This window comes from Anser brachyrhynchus (assembly GCF_964034855.1).
Source record: "Anser brachyrhynchus genome assembly, chromosome: Z".
Taxonomy (NCBI): Eukaryota; Metazoa; Chordata; class Aves; order Anseriformes; family Anatidae; genus Anser; species Anser brachyrhynchus.
The window spans coordinates 32,106,261-32,128,665 of record NC_137697.1 but is presented as its reverse complement, the minus strand read 5'-3'; the positions used below and the strand labels follow the sequence as shown (position 1 = coordinate 32,128,665).

General features: G+C 37.8%; 1 protein-coding gene across 5 annotated transcripts in view; it reads left to right on the top strand.

Annotated features, from left to right (window-relative positions):
- SLC24A2 (solute carrier family 24 member 2) overlaps nt 1-22,405 on the top strand; it is a 145,072-nt gene that overhangs the window by 49,949 nt on the left and 72,718 nt on the right. For 3 of the 5 annotated variants that reach the window (XM_080574494.1, XM_080574490.1, XM_080574492.1), the window contains exons 3-4: nt 12,211-12,249; nt 13,351-13,459. In XM_080574494.1, coding sequence (XP_080430620.1) covers nt 12,211-12,249; nt 13,351-13,459 — 148 coding nt within the window. The remainder of the gene's footprint in view (nt 1-12,210; nt 12,250-13,350; nt 13,460-22,405) is intronic. The other 2 variants (XM_080574493.1, XM_080574491.1) reach the window with 1 other exon arrangement.

Here is a 22,405-nt window from a genome sequence, read left to right as displayed (position 1 = left end):
GGCAGTCCCTTTGCTAGAAGAAACAGAGACCCAACTCACCATAAGTTACTATAACATTAAGAAAGCCATTTTAAATGTGTATTTTTATTATTATTATTTAATGGTTATTGCTGTAAGAGCTGACTAGCGCAGATGGAACACAAAGTTAGTTTTTCCAAAAATATTCTGGCAATCATTCTTGTTAGAGTAGTTGACTTCCAATCCACCACCCAGTCTGATCTGGCTTGTCAGAGTAAGCAGCCAAATCTAGAGCCCCCAGTCTTCTCACCTTTGTTTTTCCCAGTTTTGCATGGCTGGGATATGTGACTAAACTTTTACACTTTTTTTGTATTTATTATTTCTTCACTTGTTTCAAGATATTGATTTTATCTGACCTCTTTTTTTTTTTCCAGGTAATTGATAAAACTTTGTGAACCAGAATGAAAAGTTTTTGATAATCTAGGTTTAACTGGAATATTGAAAAACGTGGATGGTTTTGAGATGAGATTTCTATTATTGCATATAAACGAATTCAGTTTGTAAATGGAGCAAAATTAATAGCAATTGTTCAATAACAGTCCAAATGATTCTTTCCAGTTCAGTAAGCAAAAATTGGATTGAAAGAAAAAGAATTAGTATAAACAGCACCCTTCAGGTATTTCCATAGATATCCACTGCAAGACTACTAACTACAAAGCATTTTAAAAACATACATGCGCAGAGATCTCCAGTAAAAGTGCCACTAGAACAAATATGAGGCAGACTAAGGGAGATTTAATCTGCTTTTCCTCTCATTCTAGCTGCATACTGTTTTACAAGTGGAAAGATAATGTGATTCCAAGAATCCATTTGTTCTCTTTGACTCCCTTGATCAGTGTTCTAAGGACAAAAACTAGTTAACATAAAAGAACTTGTATGGTAAGCACTGCGTAATAAAAAGTGGTTTGAATTCATCAAATCTTGATAGGAGCCTCAAACTCTAACATGAGAGAACCATGTTTCTTTACAATTTAGCTTGGAAAAGATTTCAGTCTTCCAAAGTTTAAGAGAATATCATGAAAAGCAACATTTTTTTTTTTAATTGAAGTTTTTACATGCTTGTAGAATGATTGCAGACACATAGAAATAGAAATCTGAGAATTCATGACAATGGGAATTTTCCATAGAATGTAAAAACAGTTTATGGATTACTTCCAGACTGCTTAAGACTGCATAGAGCACAATGATTTCTCACTACTTACCTTACAGTTTTCTTTATATAGTTAATTTAGTTGTATTAGAGGTGCATCCTAAGTAACTAGGTTCTTCCCTCTTGGAACAGCCAGATTTTTGCAGATCTGGGAATAAATGCATTACATGGAAACACGGATTTGCATTGGAATGTCATTAAAGCCAATGACATGCCACCTGGAACATAGCCACAGGATCTGGGATCAGCTACTAAAGCATCAGCAAACAGTTTGTATTTTTATACTGAGGTCCAGAAAGTCTTCTCTTTTGTTTTAATTTAATTTACACCTAGTAAATTTCAAAAGTCCATGTCGTGTTTTCATGTCCTATTCATCATGATGGCTTCACTTAATGCAAGGACATAGTTTGTGTTAAAGTCTTCCACTTTTAATTTTTTCCTCTTTTCATTTCTTACACTGAAAACATCTTGTACGGAGTTGCATCATATGGACAACAGTGGGGTGTAACAGCCTTCTTGTTGGTAAATGTGTTCTTCTTTATGGAAGCAGATAGCTGAAACAATAGGATTGCCCATCTCCGGTAAAGGAGTGTCCCAGCCCCTGGAAGAAAGCTGTGCATGGTGGTCCAGGTTTCCATGGGCATTGTGTGACATGTCTCTTAGTGAGACAGGAGGAGAAAGGGCAGTAAGAAATTTCAAGAGGTGACAAAGAAGGACAGGGTCTGTGAGGGAAGTATATATATATATACCATAAGAGAAAAAGTAGAGACAGGCTGAGCATTTGGGGAGCAACTTCTGGCTGAAAGCAGACTTACAGCTGGGTGTAATGTCACTGTCTCCTGCTTGTGACTCCTGCAGTCCTTAGAGAAACCAGACTTTAAGGTTTTGTGTGATAGAACAGGATTACATAAAAGACGTATGGGGTTACCAGGAGTTTTTCTTTCTAATTGAAAGACCTTGCAGACTGTAATTTTGGCTGGTGTCCAAAATAACATTGCTCAGCAAAAGTCTCTAAGAAAACTCATAATTTGCAATGAGGCTCACCTGGCAGTTTGGAGGAAAAGAAATGTTTTTGCCCTGAAGCTGGAAGTGGGAAAGAAAGCTGGAAGACAGACCTCAGCCTGAGCTAGGAATGCTACCTGCTTAGGCTACCACCCTCACTTCTTTATCATGAACCCCCTCACACTTTCTTGCAGTTGTGGTCTCCTGCTATGCCCTGCCATGATTAAGCCTTTCCTAACTTCTGAGCTTGTTACCCCTAATGCCTTACTCTCTTTGGTCACAACAGGAACAGTGCTTGCAGCTGCAGGTTAGGTAATATTAGAAAGTTGTTTTGGCGACACCAGGATTTGCAGTTCATAAGGGAGAGCAACAAAGTCATTGCTTCTTGGTTATGTCTCAATGGGTTGCCTGCCGGCATCTGGTTAATAGATGCAGAGAAAAATCAATAGCATAACAGGCAGTATAGCATAGCAGATTGATGAGGGAAGGTAAGCACAAAGAGATTTGTTTTCTGTCCTTTGCTATGTCACACCGGACATAATTCCCTGACTGAGGTGTCCAGAACACTAACACCCAGAATGCGGGAGGTCCGACGTAAGATCTTAATGTTGTACTTCTGAATTTAGAAAAAGTGCCATTCAGCTTATTTCTGCCTCAGTTTCATTTCCAAGGAAGTTGAAAGTAACTTAGCATGTGCATGTTGTAAATTCTCCATAACACATGCCTGGTGGTCTCCAGAAGCCCAGCTAACATGGATGTTCCTGATTTCATAGAAATACATCTGTTTCATCTTAATGCAAAGCAGAACGCTGTTAAAACGCAGAAGGAATCAGAGTAAGGCAGAAGCTGATGTCCTCCATTTTTCTTTACTTAGTGTGAAGAAAATGCTAATTTGTTTGGCTGTATGGTTGCAGATAAAATTAGAAAATTTTGACTTGCTTTTTTGTCCACAGCTCTATCAGGTTTGTTGGAAGTAAAGTGCTGGTGTCTTATCTAGAGGTTTTCTGTAAAATTTTTTTTTCTATTTCTTGGCAATGTTTTTTTTCCTTACCATTTCTAGCACCTTCACCAGGTACAAGAGAAACGCTTGGAAGGCATTTGCATGCTTCAGGTGATCAGAAAGACAAAGGAGGGAGCAGTGAAAATAGCTGAAAATGTTCTTCTGAATGACAAGTATTGAGGCAGATGGTATTCAATGTCAGTTATAAAGACAGTGAGACTGAAATACTGTTGAATCAAATATGCAAATTTAAAGTATTTACTTTCAGCAATACTTTGTTTTGCCTCAGATTTAATGTCTAGTTTCCTGTTTCAAAAAGGTGAAAGTGCAATAGGATTCAGCTAGTGGGTGAATTAAATAAATACATATATATATTTTTTCATCTGTTTTTCTTTTACAACGTTGAAGAATGAGCCTAACATCCCACTGGACATAAAAAGTGGTTTATATGCTTTGATTGCATTGACTGTCATATAATCCTGTAAACCAGCAATCTCAGAGCTGTTAGAAACATGAATAGTCCAAAAATAAAAGATCTTTGATATTTGGTAAGTAATAAAGCACTGCAAGAATTACATTTTGGTGTTTTATGTATAGCTGTTGGAGATGCTACTCTCAGAGAACTGGTGTTTTGTGGCTTATTAAAATGTACATTTCTGTTGTGCTAAGTATAAAATGCAAAGCCCAAAGAAGGTAAAAAAGAGCATAATTAACTGCTGAAGAGAAGGCAGTCTTAACCAGTAACCTGCCCCTAGTACAACCAGCCATTTCCATCAGAACAAAGTTCTTTACAGACAGTGTCTCTGTCCCTGGTTTACAGATGGGGAAATGGAGGAGCAGAAGCAAAACCATCTGCTGGATTTTGTCTAATAGGCTAGTACAAAACTGACACCCAGAGTACTGCAAAGCAGAACTAGAGGTGTGTTCCCAATGAATTAAAATTTCACTTTTTCAAGGACTGTTATTTGAAACATTTATATCAAAAGGAACTTCCTGTTTTGATGATGCTTTTGTTTGTCCTTGCTCCCTCTCTTTTAAAATGTGTGAGGCAGAACACTTTTAAAATGTTATTAGCGTTTCATGGAAAAGGTAGTCCCACAGAACATACCACAGAGAGCATGCCAAGATTTTTCTGTGTCTCTTCTGAAGTGCCGGCATTCTGCCTTCTGTTTTCTGTCCCCTTCTGGCAGTATGGAAAATGTTAGCTATTAGCAATGCTCTGATGCTTTCTTAATATTGTTCATCATTTTATATGCCCATCTTGCACTTGGTTACATTCTTCATGCAATCACTACTCTGAGAGCTAGATCTGGCATGCATTTCTGCCAGCTGATAGAGTCGGCAGAGATCCCAGTGATAAAAAGTCCCTTGAGGGGAAAAGGTAGCTGTGAAATAAAACAGAAAAGTCAGCAGAACCAGTGGAAAGGGGTTGTGACCAGGCCAGCTGAGGATGAACTATTTCAGCATTTCCCCTCTGCAGGCTGTGCAGGTCAGGTTCTCCTCTGAAGCTGGAGCTACCCATTTCCTGCAGGGTCTCCAGGGGGTTAGAGGAGGAAATGCAGTGAAACTGCAGCCCTGCCATCCCTGTGGCGAATCCTCTGCCATGTGTAACCCACTTACAGCAATGAGATTTATCCAGTTGTTGCATAATTGTTGCAAATCATCATAGTAGCAATAAGCACCAAGATTTGTCAAACACTTTCCTCCCTGAGAATTATCGTCTCTATTTTTAGTGCAAACTCTAAAACATCTGTAATCTGCAGCAGGTTCTTTGTATATTTGGGTAGGCAGGAGTCCTAGGAAATGTTTTTCTACTGTCTTCTTCCTAAGCCATTCAAGTTTGAGTTGTAAGGAATGAAGTGCTGGCATCTCCTGTTAGTAGCCCCAGATTTGCATTTTGTTTCATGGGTGATTTTAATTCAGGTATTTTCTAAATTTTGAGAATTAAATCTTGGAACATTTACTAAGGCTTTCCCATGTAATATCGCTGATGAAGTATCAGCATATTAAAGACTAAATCCAGGTATTTTAAATCTAGCCATATAAATCTATACTGATGTACTTAAACTGTCACTTGTGAGAAAATGTTTTGAGTATCTAATTACTACAGTATGCACCTAATATTAGTTGTTGCTTGTTTTTTTCAAAAATATTCTCTTCTCTCTCCTGAATGTTACATAGACATAGAGAACTATTGTGTTAATTTATATAATTAAAAGAAAAATAGGAAAAGGTGACTTCATTGTCAAATCTTGAAATGTGGATAAGAGGACAACTTAAAACTGCATGATTACTTCTGACACTAAGGTGATTAAAAACTCATCAAGTCTTTAAGCTTGAGCTATTCCACTGCCATCCTAAGCCAAAGATACCTGATTTTAAGTAAGTTCAGAGAAGCTAAGAGACACAGTGCAGACTCTGACGTTCTCATACATATCAAATAACTAACCTATTATTGGTCCTACTGGCTGACTGTAAGAGTTAGGTGTTTTTCCTTATTATAGTATGCATAAAAATCCAGACTTAAATCAGCTGAGCTACTATTAGCAAGTGGTTTTACAAATGATTCCTTCAACCATTCGTCACTGCTTGAATTGGCTAAGATGCATCTCTTCTGAACATTTATGAGGATTCACTGTCTGTATGCACATTGGGTAATTGTATGAACAGCCTGGCATAAATAAGGCAGCTGATCTGAATGAAGGAAACCATTCTGCTTTGCTCAAGGCTACACCTTTCACAGTAGGTGTTTTTAAACAAGCAGTTGTTAAAGTATCCAGGTATCTCAATTTGATAGTCCATCTCAATGTCTGAAAGTTCAAGCTTAATTCAACAAATTCTTCATTTTAATTAACAGAATAAGTTTACAACCTCAATTTAGTTTTTGATATGGTTCTTGTGAATCATATTAATTTTATTCAACAATGTAGAATTCTTTTACTTTACTTTTAAGAAAGAGAAAGGTTAAAGTAAAGAAGAAGGCAGGCATAGGGAAAAGGATTTTTTATTTTTCTACAGTGTACTTACTAAACTTTTTCCTACTCTGTTTTAAATAAGATCTAAGGTTCTGTACCCAGTGTTAGGTTACAGGCTGCATTCAGGTGATGATCTAATAAGCAGTAATAAGTAAACTAAAATCCCTGCCATCATTTTACCATAATTATATATGGAAATATTGATGTATAGCTACTCACAGCCTTTCTACTTAAGGAAAAAAGGAGTGGGGTAAAGAGATGCATCACCTTTAGTGAGTTAGCTGTACTGTCACCATCACAGCACCTGATAAAGCTTCCATAGACTGTGATGGTTATGGTTAAATTTTATTTCCATGGATGTCTAGAAAACGTAGTTTAAATGTACTGTGACTACTAGGAGTTGCACTTTTCAGTTTCCCACCAGCCAAATAAATCCTAAACATTGTGCTGGCAAGGGTTATAACAGAATTGTGTTGGGATATTCTTAGAAAGGATGTCTAAGGAATGTTAATTAGGTAAAACCCAAATATGTGCATGCTAAGAGAACTAGATAAACAAATAGCTTCCTTCTTTTGTTGTTGTTGGTTGGTTGTTTTTTCTTCACAAAGCCCGGTAGGCTTAATTCTGAAATCTGTCTGAGTTTGTTGCTTTGGATTCTACTTATGCATTAGCCTATCTTATCATATATTTTCCAATAAATGCTTAACAGTCTATTCCAAGTACATTACTAGCACTCTGTAGGATACTGATTTTTAAAAACGATCTGGGTCCCATTAAGTCAACTGGATTGACTTGAGTGACTCCCTTTGAAATGCATTTCATGTCTCTGCACTTCAGCCTGACAAAAAAAATACAGACATCTTTAAACCATAGTGTCTAACAAAGATTAGAGAGCCCTGTGCACAAAGAAAACTATCACCTGTAATTTACTTCAGGACTGGCAAGCAGTGCCTCACTGATAGGTACAAAATTGCAGAGTCCAGATTCTGCTTTTGAAAACAGGCATAAGAGATATTAGCAGGCATCCTTCTCTATAAAACATGTTTGAGATATTTTAACAAAACCCTATCTGAGTTTATATTCTACAATAATTAAAGAAACCATATTGCATTCAGCACCACAGTCTGCCAGCCACTGAACATCATGAACTGTCATTATTCCCATAAAAGCCGATAAAAAAAAAAAAAAAAAAAAGCTTTACATATTATAGTTGGAAAAGATTTAACAAGCAAAAAAGAGATGTCATCCCACACTGTAGATAGGGTGCTGAAATCTATTTATATTTTTACCTACTGTTGCACTCTCTTCTGATGCTGGTGGAACTGAAGTCATGCTTTGTCATGCTAGGAGGAGGGGGTGGGCATTAAGGTTTGCTAATTGCCTTTGCTAATTTGCTATTGAACCAATGAAATTGAAATTGTTTAACCAGAGCATCAACTCCTAGAGCTGTAGGTAGTGAGCTCTCTGATTTTGATTTTGGAATACCAGGTGGCACAGTCTAATAGATGGCTGAAATTGCTAGCCATCTTTTATTAGCAAGAATATTCTGTGTCAAATATTTAAAACTTTTTATAGGCTCTGCTCCTGATTTGCCTGTCAAGAAGCCCTTTATTTAAAAGGAAAGCATGAGGAGATCTGTCACATACTGAGGCATCATTTCTTGCATGAATTACATTAGGACCATGTTCCTCAAGGACATGAATTCTGAAGCCATTACTAAACATTAAAAAGCTCTCTAAGATCAGACAGAACTATCAAGGTCCTGATGATATAATAATTTAATTATCTCTTGTATCTTTTCTACAGTTGCATTTGTCTTAAAGAGATGTAGCTGTTTCTTAGCATTCTTAAAAACTTTGGCCCTGGAAATTTTTGGGGGAAAAGAAATATCTTGTACATGTATAACACAAGCTATTTATTTCATAAACTGGAGGTCATCATATGACTCATGGAGAAACAATGACTCTGTTAGAAGAAAAAGGGAAAGGGAAAGGGAAAGGGAAAGGGAAAGGGAAAGGGAAAGGGAAAGGGAAAGGGAAAGGGAAAGGGAAAGGGAAAGGGAAAGGGAAAGGGAAAGGGAAAGGGAAAGGGAAAGGGAAAGGGAAAGGGAAAGAGAAAGAGAAAGAGAAAGAGAAAGAAAAAGAAAAAGAAAAAGAAAAAGAAAAAGAAAAAGAAAAAGAAAAAGAAAAAGAAAAAGAAAAAGAAAAAGAAAAAGAAAAAGAAAAAGAAAAAGAAAAAGAAAAAGAAGAAAAACATATTTCTTATGCTTGTAACCATTAAGAAAAAGATTGTAATGAATTGCATGGACTTCGATGTTAATATAGGATCTTATTTCTGTTTACCTGTAGGAAGAACATAATTTTCCATTTCTGTGGGAATGTTACTTACTCATTTAATGTGAACCTATTTCTTTGGTGTCACCATTGTGTGATGAGATGTAGTCATCTGAACAATTCTGATATGTTGCACTCAAAAATGGTCAAGTGAGCATTGTCATATCAGACATTGTTGAGCATTGTAACACGTTAGAGATATTTATAGCACTTTCATGCAATTGTATTTAGCTTTTTAGAGGTCAGAAGATAAAAGCATTGGCAAGAAACATGTCGGGTTTAATCAATAATAGACTTATGTCAGTGAGAAAAAGAGACGTGTGACAAGGACACCAAAGCCCATTTCTTCATAGCAAGTAGACATTTTCCGGATTTTTCCTGAAATAAAATGTTTTAAAGCTTTTAGCACAGGTGGAGTGAAGAAGACATGATCACGGAATTAGGTAGGAAGATGGATGAACTCTTAAGTGCTACCATGACATACAGGAGAACCAACAAATGTTTTGGTGAATTCTTTAAAAAATAAGCAAGCTGTCTCAAGATTAATTTTTTATAATTCTCGTAAAAGCGTAACAAGGGGTTGTGCTTCAGATACCTTTGAAAAAGAAAGCATACTAGAAAGTATTGTTTTTATTTTGCATAGCTATAATAAATTGATGGTTTTGCAGAAATTATAACATGAAATTGTGAAAGATATTTTTTCTGTTATTAATCCCTTCAGAAATACATGTAATGCAAAGAAGACACTGAATTTCCATCTCTTCCTGTTCCTGAAGGAACTAATGTGCAATGGTTGTCATGCATCTTTTTTTCTAGAGTCACTATCCAATATATCCAAAAATATATTATTTACTCTAAGTATAATATAGCCATTTTAACCTTGGATACGTTTTTAAGTGTTGGCTTAAATGAAAAATTTGAATAAAATGTCTGAATACTAGATGTTTCTACAAGGGGAAAATGGTACTTCAGAATACTTTGCCATGCAATGTGTGACATCAAATTAAATAGCACTGAATATGTAAGTGCAAAAGTCACCATAAACAATATGCAAATAGCTTAATTTGCTCTCTTAACAGGGACAAAAATGCCATCAAATACATCATGTAAACAGCAAAACCATGACTGAATTTTTGAATTTTTAAATAGTGAAGTTGTTAAATAATTTAAATCACTATTTTAAGGTGTTGTTATTGTTAATCCAGGAGATAATTCAGACATTATAAATATTCAGTATCACTGAAATGTCTAACCATTGTTTATGTTCCTCTTTTTAAAACTGTGGAGACATTTCTGCCTTAAAATTCTGTTTATATTCTAATCTTGAACGTTTCTTCAAGGATGTAACTTGACCGGCAACTTAAGCTCAGAAACAATTTTATTACTAATAACGTGGAAGAAAAAATCAAAAAAAAAAATCTGTTTTACAGTATTATAACCCATTCTGTACTGCGAGAAAGAATTAAGTTATTTCAGATGTATTTTCACTTGTTTGTTTCCATAATGTGTACATGCAAAATGTATTTCATTATTCTTTCTCTTTATCACATAATTATCTTATACAATTTAAATTATACGGTGCAAATTCTCATTTAGTTTTTATAAGCTCATGCAGCTTCTTCCAGTTCCCTTTCAATTAAGTGACAGTGTTCCTTTTAATATAAATATATGTTTTTTAAGGAATGCCTTCAATATAAGCCTAGTGTGCTCAAAATTTTTGAGGAATGCTGAACATTCTCAACATCTTTTGGCCTTTAAGCCTTTTGTTAGGTGGAACCCAACATATGACTCAGATTTATCAGGAATATATTCTCATGTTTTTCATATTAAAATTAAGAAACAAATTTCCTATGTCCAAAAACTCAAGGTTCCAAATAATTTTTATAGTTTTATTATAGTTCCAGTTCTCAACATTCATCGACATCTCAGAAGCTTTACTTGTTTAACTATACCTACTGATCTTTAGAACTTGACTTGAGGCCAAAATCTCTTATTTGGAGACAAGAGGTACTCATCCTGGCTTATTCTTTTTGCTTTTTTGCAAATTTTATTGCAGGATAACTTTTGCCTCCCATGAAAGTCCCTCAAAGTATGCAAAAGGAAAACATGTATTTGCAAGTGTGTGTATTGATTTGTATCTGAAAGAGCATGTGTATTTATGTACATTATGCCAAAAAATTCTAAGGTGCATTCACTTTTTTTAGTGACATTATAAAGCACAGATTTTATATTTTCCTTTTCTTTCCCTTTCTTCCTACTCCACTAAAAGTTCATTCTATGGTGCTTGTCTTAAATGGATGCATAAAACATATATTTTTTTTTCTAACCATTTCTCACAACATGGCAGTCTAATTTCAGAGATGACGGGTAGTTCCTTTACCAGAACAAAGATCCCTTTTCATCTCCAAGTTAATATTCACAGCTGGGTGAATGTTTTTGACACAGAGTTCAGTTTGCATTATTCTTTTCCTTATTATGGAACAGAAGGGACCTGTTCTGTTATCAGTGTTTGCATATAATTGCTTACCTTCCACCTAACCTTTACGGTTAACTCACTACCTCAAAAGGCATGTTCTGACAGTTAAAGTTCACGTGTATCAAAAACTGGGTTTCACTGCATGAGGGAGTGCAACACAGAACTATTGCAAAATAATCTGTTTTCTGTGTGGACTCCAAATAGAAGCCTTGATATGGAGGAAATGATTTATATGCCAGCTGGTTGGGAAGGGGTTACAATCAAATAGGGATGAATGTGAGGCAGCTGAAGTTTGTACTGTGTCCAACTTTAATTAATACTTGACAACTGGAGTTCATACATCATGTGCCCTGGCATTGACTTTCCTTAAGGGCTTAGAATGGCTAGAGGAATGACATGACTTTGTCACAAGGTGTTATGGAAATATAAATCCATGATGAAAGTTCTGGGTTCCCAAAAAATAATGGAGTTAATTTTATTGAAGATACAAGCAAAAGTCATGACTACAAGTCAGATTTTAAATTTTGTGTTTATGCTTTTTTCGGTGCAAATTGTGTTCTTCCTCAGAACTGTCTCCTGGAGACTCTTGTGCTCTGCTGCTGTTGTCCTAGGGTTAGAACATAGGAATCACAAATCATCTCCATGATACATCAAGTGCATGAAAGCATTCGCTGCCTTTAAAATCCATCCATGTTCTCCTTTGACTTTAAGACAGAGCAGCATGTGCCATCTTGTCTGTCCTTAACTGTTGCTGCCAGTCTGGGATACATGGCCATTTACTGGGAGTTATAGAGTGAGACAACTTACTTTTCATTTCCTTGCATGAGTCTCTTCCTGCAAAATATCAAGGTAATGTTATTCCTTTTTAGGATTATACTGAACAGTTGGTCAGCTCTGAGTTTCTTATTGAATTTAGTTTTTCAGTCCTCACTCTCAAAACCTGGTTGGCGTACTGGGAGTTTGCCTCTCAGTGTATTTTATATAAACACAACGATCGGTAGCCCAGCTGCTGTGTGCCAGGCCCTGAAACTATGACAGATCCTGTCCAAGTAACTGACAAGAATGAAAGACTCCTACAATACTGCAGCATGAACTTACCATGATTTACTTCACTGCTAGGATGCTTTAACTCAAGCGGTTCAAAAACCTATCACAACAGGGTTCAGAGAATCAGACATCTGTGGTGTTTTACTGCCTTTCCATTCTATGCATGCTGCATCTGACACTTCTTTTTGTTCTTTTTCCCATTCATGCAGTCACCTACTGCTGGCAACAAGGATGACCAAACACTGACGGTAGGCAGCAATTAGTATGTGTCTGAGTATTTATTTCTCAAGAGGGTAATGAGAAAAGACTTGCTTTGGTTTGGTACACATCAGCATTCTTCTAAATTACTGGGCTTTCTTTCTCCCCTCCTATGGTGCTATAGAATTTAAATCTTAATTTCCAATGACAAAACAGTGAATTAATTCCATTGTTCAGCTTCTATCATTTTTCATTTGGTGTTTGTACGACACCAAAAATTAATGCATGCACCTTGTTTTCGTTACAAAAAAATCCATACCTTTTTTTCCTTTTTTTTTGTTTTGTTTTTGTTTTTGTTTTTGTTTTCCCTATAACTGGTTTTCAGCAGTCAGTCAGCAATCTGCTGGCTCTGGTTATCCTCTTTATCCAAATGAGCCGACTGCCATCCTCAAAGCAGTCTTACTCAATGGGGTCTATTAAATACATATGTTATTGTACTAGACAATGGCATGGGGAAAAGAACCTCAGAATACATTTAAAAGTTCTTTAAAACCATGTAAAAGATAATTGTATATTAGCATCATTGTTGTAAGTATCTGCACTGCCTTACCACTCTCACAATCTGTTTTTGTAAACGGTATTTAATGGACTGAACCAAAGTGAATATGTTTCACTCTGACTGAACTCTAGGATTTTACTGTTAAAAGGGGGTACTCTCTGCCCCTTTTCTCCATCATTTGGATAGTCTGCTTATTTGCAATGTAATAGAGGCATTTAAAATCAGGACAATTTTGTGATTCAACCACGAGGTTCTTCAAAGAAACAGATTATGAATTCTTCCTTACGTCAGTATGAGGTTTTAATTTTCTTAACATTTTAAGAGTTTTCACAGAGAAGGGTTATTTTCCCCTGCTCTTTTCTTTTGCCCTATGAGACTAATGACTAATTTGATGACCCATCCCCTCCAGAGAAATTGGCTATACATATAACAATGTTTAATACAGTGTATAGTTTAATATAATCTCCTATAGGTGATGTTTGAAAATATTTCACTGTGTGGTGAGATGTGAGATTAATTTATAGTGTTTCAGACCTATTTCTACACAAAGAACAAAAAAAAATCTAATTTCTGTCCCTTATTTTCAACATAGACCAAGCCACGTCTCCAACGGGGAGGAAGCTCTGCATCTCTCCACAACAGTCTAATGAGGAACAGTATCTTCCAGCTCATGATTCACACACTTGACCCACTCGCTGAAGGTATGCCTATTATTTATTTTTTTCTTTTACCTTCTCCCCATGAAACTATCTTTTGTATTTCGGTTGCTTTCACCAGTGTTTTCTGAATGTATCTGAATTTTCTGTGATTTTTTATGGCATGACATATGTACTCCCACCAAGACTTGCAATTTAGGAAATGTGTTCATTGTAGTTCTAACCAAAACTGATCACTTGGTTGATACATAATTACTGTTTTTCTCTGCCTCTGGTTTCAGCAGTAAGTTACAAAAATTCAATCATCTTTTACTTTTGTAGAGTGTTTTGTTTGGTTTTGCTTTTTTCCTAGTCTTGACTTTAGTATATAAGGGGAAAAATAAAAACAGTGGGCAATTTGTCGCATGTAATTATAGAAAAGGATGAGGCTCTCCTGGTTTGGTTTTGGGTGGATTAACACTGAGGTTAAAGAAAATGCAACAAGCATCCCTCTGTGTTACCTGCATGTTAACAGTTTGCTTGCTTTGTCCATGTTTGTTGTAATTTTTGTTCCTTGAGAAGTTAGCAAGAAGACCATGATTGCTTTAGTCTGAGAAGGTGGCAGAAAAAACATAACTGCTTTGCAATTTTGGGATGCTTTGAATTTAACCTTTTGTAGGCTTTAAAAAAAAAAATATCGAGACCAGGTGTTTATTTGGTGTGTGTGCATCTGCAAGACTTCTTGCTCTGGTAATAATTGTCTTGAGAAGTAGCACTTGAGGAAATAGTGTGAGAGACTAAAGAAACATATAACTGGCAGTGAGAAATTCCAAACATTGGTGATCATGAAGTACATGTAGCACTGTCTTTCATTTGAGTTCCTTTTACGTTTCTTATTGCAATATTGTACACAGCTCTTTAAATTGCTCTGTATCTCTTGGACAAGGCAAATCTACTTGTCCAGTCTCCTCATCAAAAGATGAGGGCAATGCTCATGTTGTCAACACAAGGGCAATTTTAACTCTTGCATTCTCCACACCATTATTTCTACTCCGATCATGATCCACTGCCACAAGAAAATAGAGTACTTGTTTCTCTCTCTCTTTCATTGGTGCTGCACTATTTGCTATCAAAGTTTGTTGCCTGTTAGCTTGGACTTATCAGCAGATTGTGCTCTCTATTCCCATGAACGCTGAAAAAGGACTAAGAAATTTATTGGAGTTACACATTTGGCTTCCTTTGTTTGTATCACTGTGGTAGGTGAGTGGGATTTCTTACTGCTGCACCCATTCCTTTTAAGTCTGATCTTCCACCTGATAGTCAAGCTTTTTGCTTTGCTAGAAGAACAGACTTCCAGTCTCAACTTGCAAATATGCATATATATATATATATATAATTTTTCATGACAATCCCTTGCACTCCTCTTTTCCATGCAATCAAAGGTCTTGGGCTGCAGATGTGATGTCTCTAAGTGCTAATACAAACAAAAATTCCAAACTGAAGCAGTAAATAGACTTCATCAAATCATTTTTTAAAATAAGAGAAAACAGAAGCAGGCTGGGAAGAACCTGTTAGCAGAGAGAGAAGAAAAAAAAAAAAAGGCAGATTGAAGACCACAGGAAAGCTAGAAACATTTACTGGAGTTCAACTTGGACTTGACAAAGGTTCAGCAATAAGATCAGCCCTCCGTTACTATGTATTTCTGCATTGCTCAGGCTTATTTCACTTGTTTCCCAGACATAGATTATTCAGCATTCAGACCGTTTCCTACCGCTTTTCACCCATGGCAAGCATGCACCATCTAGTGTGACCCAAATTATTCTCCCTCTGTGAAAACACAGGAAGCAAAGGGTTTCATAATATGAAATCTGTCTAGGGAGTCACAGAAGAAGATCTCTTTTGAAAATTAGATTTTGTAGTTAAGTATATCAGGTAACTCAGTGCAATTACTCATTATTTCAGTAAAACTCCTGAAATCAATGTGGATTGATAGAGATAGTTGCAAGGGCTACAACTTATTTAAATAACTAAAAAAAAAAAAAAAAAAAAAAACATTCTTTACGGTTTGCTTACTCATAATACCTTACTGTTTCCTAGTTTTATTTTTGCTTTCTATCCAAATGCTTATATTTCTCCTGGAATTCATGTTCTTCAAAAATCAGAATCCAAAGGTCTTGTACTCTGAGTACAAGGCACTAATATGAAACCTGTACGTTTCATTAAAACTGACTTGATGAGTTAAAATTTACAAAGGCAAAACAAATCTACCTACATTTGCAGTAAATATTGTATTTTAATGCAGAATTTTCATAAAGAAATGTCCAAAAAGGCAGTGGAAAATGGTGTGAAGACATCAAAGTTAGAATTGATATCAAAGGAGCTAATATTTCAAGTTTCCACTGACTACACAAAATTAAAATTTTAATTAATGAAAGCAGAAATGTGTTGCTAAAGGAGTGCAATTCCATAAATATTTTTACATGTGCAACTTTGGTTTTATTTTTTTACTAATGTATTAAACACTGTGTTCTGCCACACTTTATGGTCATTAACCTCAACTGAGCCACCACCTCCTTTGTAAGCAGACTTGGTTTTCAAGATCTTTAGCACCGCACGCTGTTTGGAATGTAGACACTCATTTATCAGCATCTCCTCTCTCACTGGTAAGATCGTGGAGCAGATCCTCCTAGAAACCATGTCAAGGCATACAGAAGACAGGGAGATGATTGGAGACAGCCAACATGGGTTCACAAAGCACAGATCATGCCTGACTAACTTGGTGACAGGTAGTTAGACAGTTAGTTAGAGTGGACAGCATTGGTGGACACAGGAAGAGCAACTGATGTTATCTACCTTGATTTGTGCAGAGCCTTTGATACAGTCCTGCACAAGATCCTTATCTCTAAATTGGAGGGGCATGGATTTCATGGGTGGACTGTTTGGTGGATAAGGAATTGGACTGCATCCAAAGAGTTCTGGTCAATGGCTCAGTGTCCAGGTGGAGACCAGTGATGAGTGGTGGAGCACCGTCCCTATGAACACAGGCTGAGGGAGTTGGGGTTGTTCAGCCTGGAAAAGAGAAGACTCTGAGGAGACCTTATAGCAGCCTTCCAGTACCTAGAGAGAGAGACTACAAGAAAGCAAGAGAGGGACTTTTTTATGTGATAGGACAAGGGGTAGTGATTTTAAACTAAAAGAAGGTAGATTTAAATTAAACATTCAGACGAAATTCTTCACTATGAGGGTGATGAGGCTGTGGAATAGGTTGCCCAGAGAAGCTGTGGAAGCCCCATCCCTGAAAGTGTTCAAGGCCAGGCTGGATGGGCCTTTGAGCAACCCGGTCTAATAGAAGGTGTCCCTGCCCATGACAGGAAGGTTGGAAGTAGATGAACTTCAGAGGTCCCTTCCAACACAAATAATTCTATGAATCTAGGATTCTATGATTATTGCATGTCTCCACTGAATGCTCATAAATTTTCATTAGATTTTGAGTTTCTAAGTGGCCAAATTCATTACTCCATAGTCAGATAATTCTGCAAACATCCAAAATAGAAAAGGTATTTTAGTTTGATTATTGGTGTAAATACTGTGGCTATCCCATGTAGTTAATACTAGTCAGTAAATATAGATGATGTTGCACTTGAATCTTGTATTCAATTCAAAAATATATGTGATAACTGTTAAGGGTAGCTGCTGTATGCTGTATCAATTATCTATTTGGCTCTGTATCAGTTTAACCCACAAAACTTGCTCCATGTTCTCCTGTTTTAATCTTCCTGTGTATAAAAAAACATAAAACAATAAACCTGCGCATCATGTTTATTTTAATAGCCCTGTACCATGCTAGCTAAGTAATTTTTTAAGCTGATAGCATTTCCTTGTTAGAAATTAGAAGAAGGGGTAATATTTACCGGAACTGCCTGAGAAGTACAATCTTTTATTGTAAAATCCAATCTTTTGAGGGGATATAGAAGTGTAAAGGATTACCTGGTACTTTCTTTGGCCCGTACTACTCTCTCCACTTCATATGCCCTTTCTTACAACAGAAAACAGTACATAATGAAGAAATAAGCATGCAGTTCATGTTAGTTTTGAGTTTTGTGTAAGCTAAAGAAAACAAGCTCTGTTGCACTCATAATGAAAGATGATGGGTCTTGTGTACAGCCTCTGAGGCCAAAGGATTTCTTCCAAATTATTTAAGGTCAGTATGGATCAGACTCAAAGGAATAGCAGGAAGAAATTCTGAGCATTTTTTGGCCATATATTAGCCATCTTGCGTATCCTCAATATTTCCTCTAGATCATGGCTTGGATTAATGGGTCAAAAGGTCATTATATCATTGGCCATATTTTTGAAGGAAAAAAAAACAACAACAACAACAAAAAAAAACAGTGAAAACACGAAAAATGAAAACATTTTAAAAAAACCATTCTCAGAGGAAAAGAGTGTGAAAGATTTAAATCAAAGCACAGACACACACAAGTACTCTGGCACTCCTTCTGGCCTGCTGTGTGTGGTGGTTTTACTCAGGTGGGCAGCTGAACTCCACCACAACAGCTCTCTCACTCCCCTTCCTCAAAGGGAAAGGGGGAGAAAATAGAATGTAAAGGGTTCAGGGGTTCAGATAAGGACAGGTAGGTCACTCGACAATTATTGTCACAGGCAAAACAGAGTCAGCACAGGAAGATTAATATAATTTATTACCTATTACTAATAAACTAGAGCAGTAAGAAACAAAACAAAACAAAACAAAACAAACTAAAAACGCCCTTCCCCCATCCACACTTTTCTATACCCTACCCCTGAGCAGGGCAGGGGAATGAGGAATGGTGGCTGTGCTCAGTCCCTGTCGCTTCGTCTCCGCCGCTCCCTCACGGTCCCTCTCTGCCCCTGCTCCCCGTGGGGTCCCTCCCACGGGATGCCGTCCTGCCCGAACTGAGCCTGCGGGGGCTGCCCACAGGCAGCAGCTCTTCAAGAACTGCTCCCACACGGCTCCGTACCACGGGGTCCATCCCCCAGGAGCAAACTGCTCCAGCACGGGTCCCCCACGGGCGGCAGCTCCCCCCAGACCCCTGCTCCTGCGTGGGCTCCTCTCCACGGGCTGCAGCTCCGGCCCGGGGCCTGCTCCTGCGGGGGCTCTCCATGGGCCGCAGCCTCCTCCAGGCCACCTCCACCTGCTCCACTCGGGGCTGGTTCTCACTCCTCTCTACCAGCTGCTGTTGCACAGCAAGTTTGTTTTTTTTTGTTTGTTTGTTTGTTTGTTTTTCCTCTTTCTTCAATCTGCTCTCCCAGAGGCCCAACCAGCGTTGCTTATTGGCTCAGATCTGGCCAGTGATGGAGATCACTTGGATCACATCTTTGGAGATGACTGAAAATGGCCCTTATCTAATGTGGGGCAGCTTCTGGATTTTTCTCACAGAGGCCACTCCTGCAGCCCCCTGCTACCAAAACCTTTGCCACAATGCTTTGTCATTTGGACTTGTGTAACTTTTGCAAGCTTGACAGAGCAGAATTCCCACCTAAACCCTCTTAGGGGTAGCGTAAGTATTATAGAATGTATAAACAGTCTGCATGACTATTAAAGATCAGCTTGACCTATACACTTATTTTTATATTAACATGTATTTATAGAAAAACAGCTCATGTTATTTACTTCTAAATAATTAATTAATCAGGATGTAAAATTCCACACTTTGGAATCAGATTTCCTTTTCCTCTTCCCCTGAAGTGTGGAAGTATTAAAGTTTTTACCATGGCTTGTGCCTGTCTTGTGAAAGCCAACTTATTAAATCTTGGAGAGCAGTGAGCTTGCAAAGCGTTCAGCCCACCTCTGACAGATGAGCAACATCTGAGATCAGTGGGAGTCACTGGATGTTTGGCACTTTGCATTCAGACAGATGTGTAGACATGCTGTGTATTTAACAGCCTAGGACAAGAAAGGCTTCTCTTGAAATTTTGATTTCAGCTTAAGGCTTCAAAGAAGATAAGAGTTCGGCTGCTCTAGTGGGTGAACGTCTAGGATATTCATTAGCTGGATGGAAACTTTACAGCTGAAACCTCATTGTTCATTAAAAATATAAATATCCATATGACATTAGTTTTTGTTTCCTTTTATCTTGTTACAGATATAATGACCTTGGTACAGATCATTTCCTGGGGATTAAGATTAATGATTGCCTGTGCATCAGTGTATCATCTACTCCCAGCCAGTCATTAATCCCCAGGAAATCCTGTGCCAAATTTGCTTCTGCTTAAGTGCTGGTCTGGCAGTCCTTTATTCACCCAGTAGCAAGCTGGACTGTTCATAACAGCATTATGCATATGAATAAGGATTGCATCATCAGACCTGCTGTGTTGGTCAGGCCCCAATCCAAAATCCAAGCAACTTAAACATAAATCATGGCACTCCTTTTTTTTTTCTTTTTTTTTTTTTTTTTTTTTGAGTCCTATTTCTGAGATATCTTTGTCTGAGTCCTGGTTTTGAAATGGACATTCCTCAGTTATCAAAGGATAGGATTTACAAAAATCTCTCTCTCTCTCTCTCTCTCTCTCTTTCTCTCTCTCTCTCTTTTAATAGTAAAGTGCTGTTGTTTTGCAGGAAGGAAAATCATGGGGAGTATTTTCTGTAAAACTGTCTGCTGTGTTATTCTGCCATGAATAGAAAGCCTACCTTCCCCCTCCAGTCTGTAGTTTACACACAGCCTGTCCACCACAGAGAGGTCAGGGGAAGGTTGGGCTCTGTCTGCATTTGTGGGACCTCTGGCTCTTACTGCTGTTGCTTTAAAGAGCTATACCTTCAGGATCATGGAAGCTCCTAGAGGTAGTCTGTTAAAAAGGAAAGATAAGGGTGGTGAAGTAGGGATTCAGAGTGTCAGCGCAACCTGAGGCTACATAATTTTTCTTGCACAGCTTTAGAAGGGGATGGGAAGGATGAGATCTTTTCCTTATCACACCACCACTTTTCTGTCTGCTGATAGGCTGCCACAGGCCAAGAAAACATCTTCCTTGGCAAGGGAGGATTTAGCTAGATGTTGACTCCCTTGCTCCTGTATGACAAGGATATAACTCATATGCAAATGGCATTCTCTGCATGAAAATGAGCAAGATATAAATCTCTGTCACAGCTCAGTCCCCAGTCAGAGATGCATATCTTTGACAATTCTTTCCTATTCCCTTCTCTAACTGTATTTCCAAAATAGAAAACTACAGAATGTACTTCTGCAGGAAAAGTTCTTGTTTATCTTATATGCTTTACGTTTTTTTTTTTCTTGTGAAAACATAAGTATGGTGCATACTATTGGTGAGAGAAGTAACCTTCTGTTACATAAAGCTGAGCTGACAATTCTGCCACTTCCTTCACTGAATACAGAAAAACATACTATTGTCACTTTCTGCTCTGACAAATGAAAAGCAGAAACCTGCATTCATACTTCTCAGGAAAACAAAGAATGTGATTCTCAAAGTTTTTGACACCGTAATGAATTATTTACAATTACTCTCTACATCCTGTTGTGTTCCTAGGTATTGATGTTAAGAATTTCTCAGCTTTTCTATTCACCTCAAGCTATTTTGCTTATTTTGCTGCTGCTACCTGTGTCCTTTTCTAAGATGTCTTATAAAATGTCAGTTTACCCCAAAGACAACTGTCAAAGGTTGGGTAACTTTCACTTGACTGGTCACTTGCAGGCTCTCAGTTTTGGTCTCATTTTGCAAAACCCTTGTGCTCTAGTACTTCCCTTGGCCTAGGTAATCTGCAACACCTCACCCCAACTGTGTACCTCTTTTTTGGCTGAAGCTGTTTATTTGTTAACATTGTCAGAGAAAAAAGGCCAGGCAGCACAGCTCCCACCAACGCAGAATCACAGAATCACACAATCATCCAGGTTGGAAGAGACCTCCAAGATCACCTAGTCCAGCCTCTGAACTAACACTAACAAGTCCTCCACTAAACCATATCACTAAGATATCACTAACTCGTGGGCTGTGCTCAACTTCTGCATTGCTGAAGTAACCTGAGCACTTCCAATCTCCTCACTTCCAGCACGTGGACTCTGCAGGACTGCAGTGCACTTCTTAGCACTGTGCCAGAGATGGAAGAATTAAATTTTTGTGGATTCTAACCACAACAGCATTTTATTTATCATGTAAAATAATGCAAATCTGGACAAAATGACTACGTATCATTCTCTATTCTAGATCCTTTCACACTTGTTCTTACTCAACTTGGAAATGTTCTTACTTCCTCTCCTGGCATGCCACAGAGAAACAGCCCTCTGAGCAGAAAAACATGAGCTTTCTGGCTTTCTCTTCTGCTGAAGGCTGAAACGTTTGCAAGGGACATCTGCCAGAGACGATGGGGCTCCCTGCCAGGCTCACAAACAAATTAATAGTTGTTAGTTATAATCTAGTGTCTTGCCTTTCTCTCCATCATGTTGAGCCTCAGTCTGATATGAAGATAGAGAGCATCCTGTCTTACAAAGGCAGATACTCATACCCTTTATATAGCTACCTTTCACAGAATCTTTTTTTATTTCATTTTATTTGGAGGGGACCTCCTGAGTTCCTCTAGGCCAGCACCCTGCTCAAACAAGATCAGCTAGAGCAGTTTGCCCAGGACCGAGTCCATTCATTTTGAATATCTCCACAGATGAAGACTCTGCCGTCTTTCTGGGCTACCTGTTATTTTGACCACCATCATAGTAAAACAAATAAGTAAATAAAAATGGAATGTTCTTATTTTTAATCTGTGCTAATTGGCTCTCACACTATCAATGGGTGCTTCCAAGAAGAGTCTGGTTCATGCTCCTTCATCTCTCCCATCAGGTTTATATGGATGTACCTGGATATAACATGGATAAGTTCTCTCTGAGCCTTGTCTCCTCCAGGCTAAGCAGCCCAAGCTCTCCCAGCATCTCCTTGTATGAGAGATGCTCCAAACCTTTCATCATTTTTGTAGCCAAGTTACTCATTCTGGTAGTGGCACCCAGACGTGTCTTGCACGTGCTGAGGAGA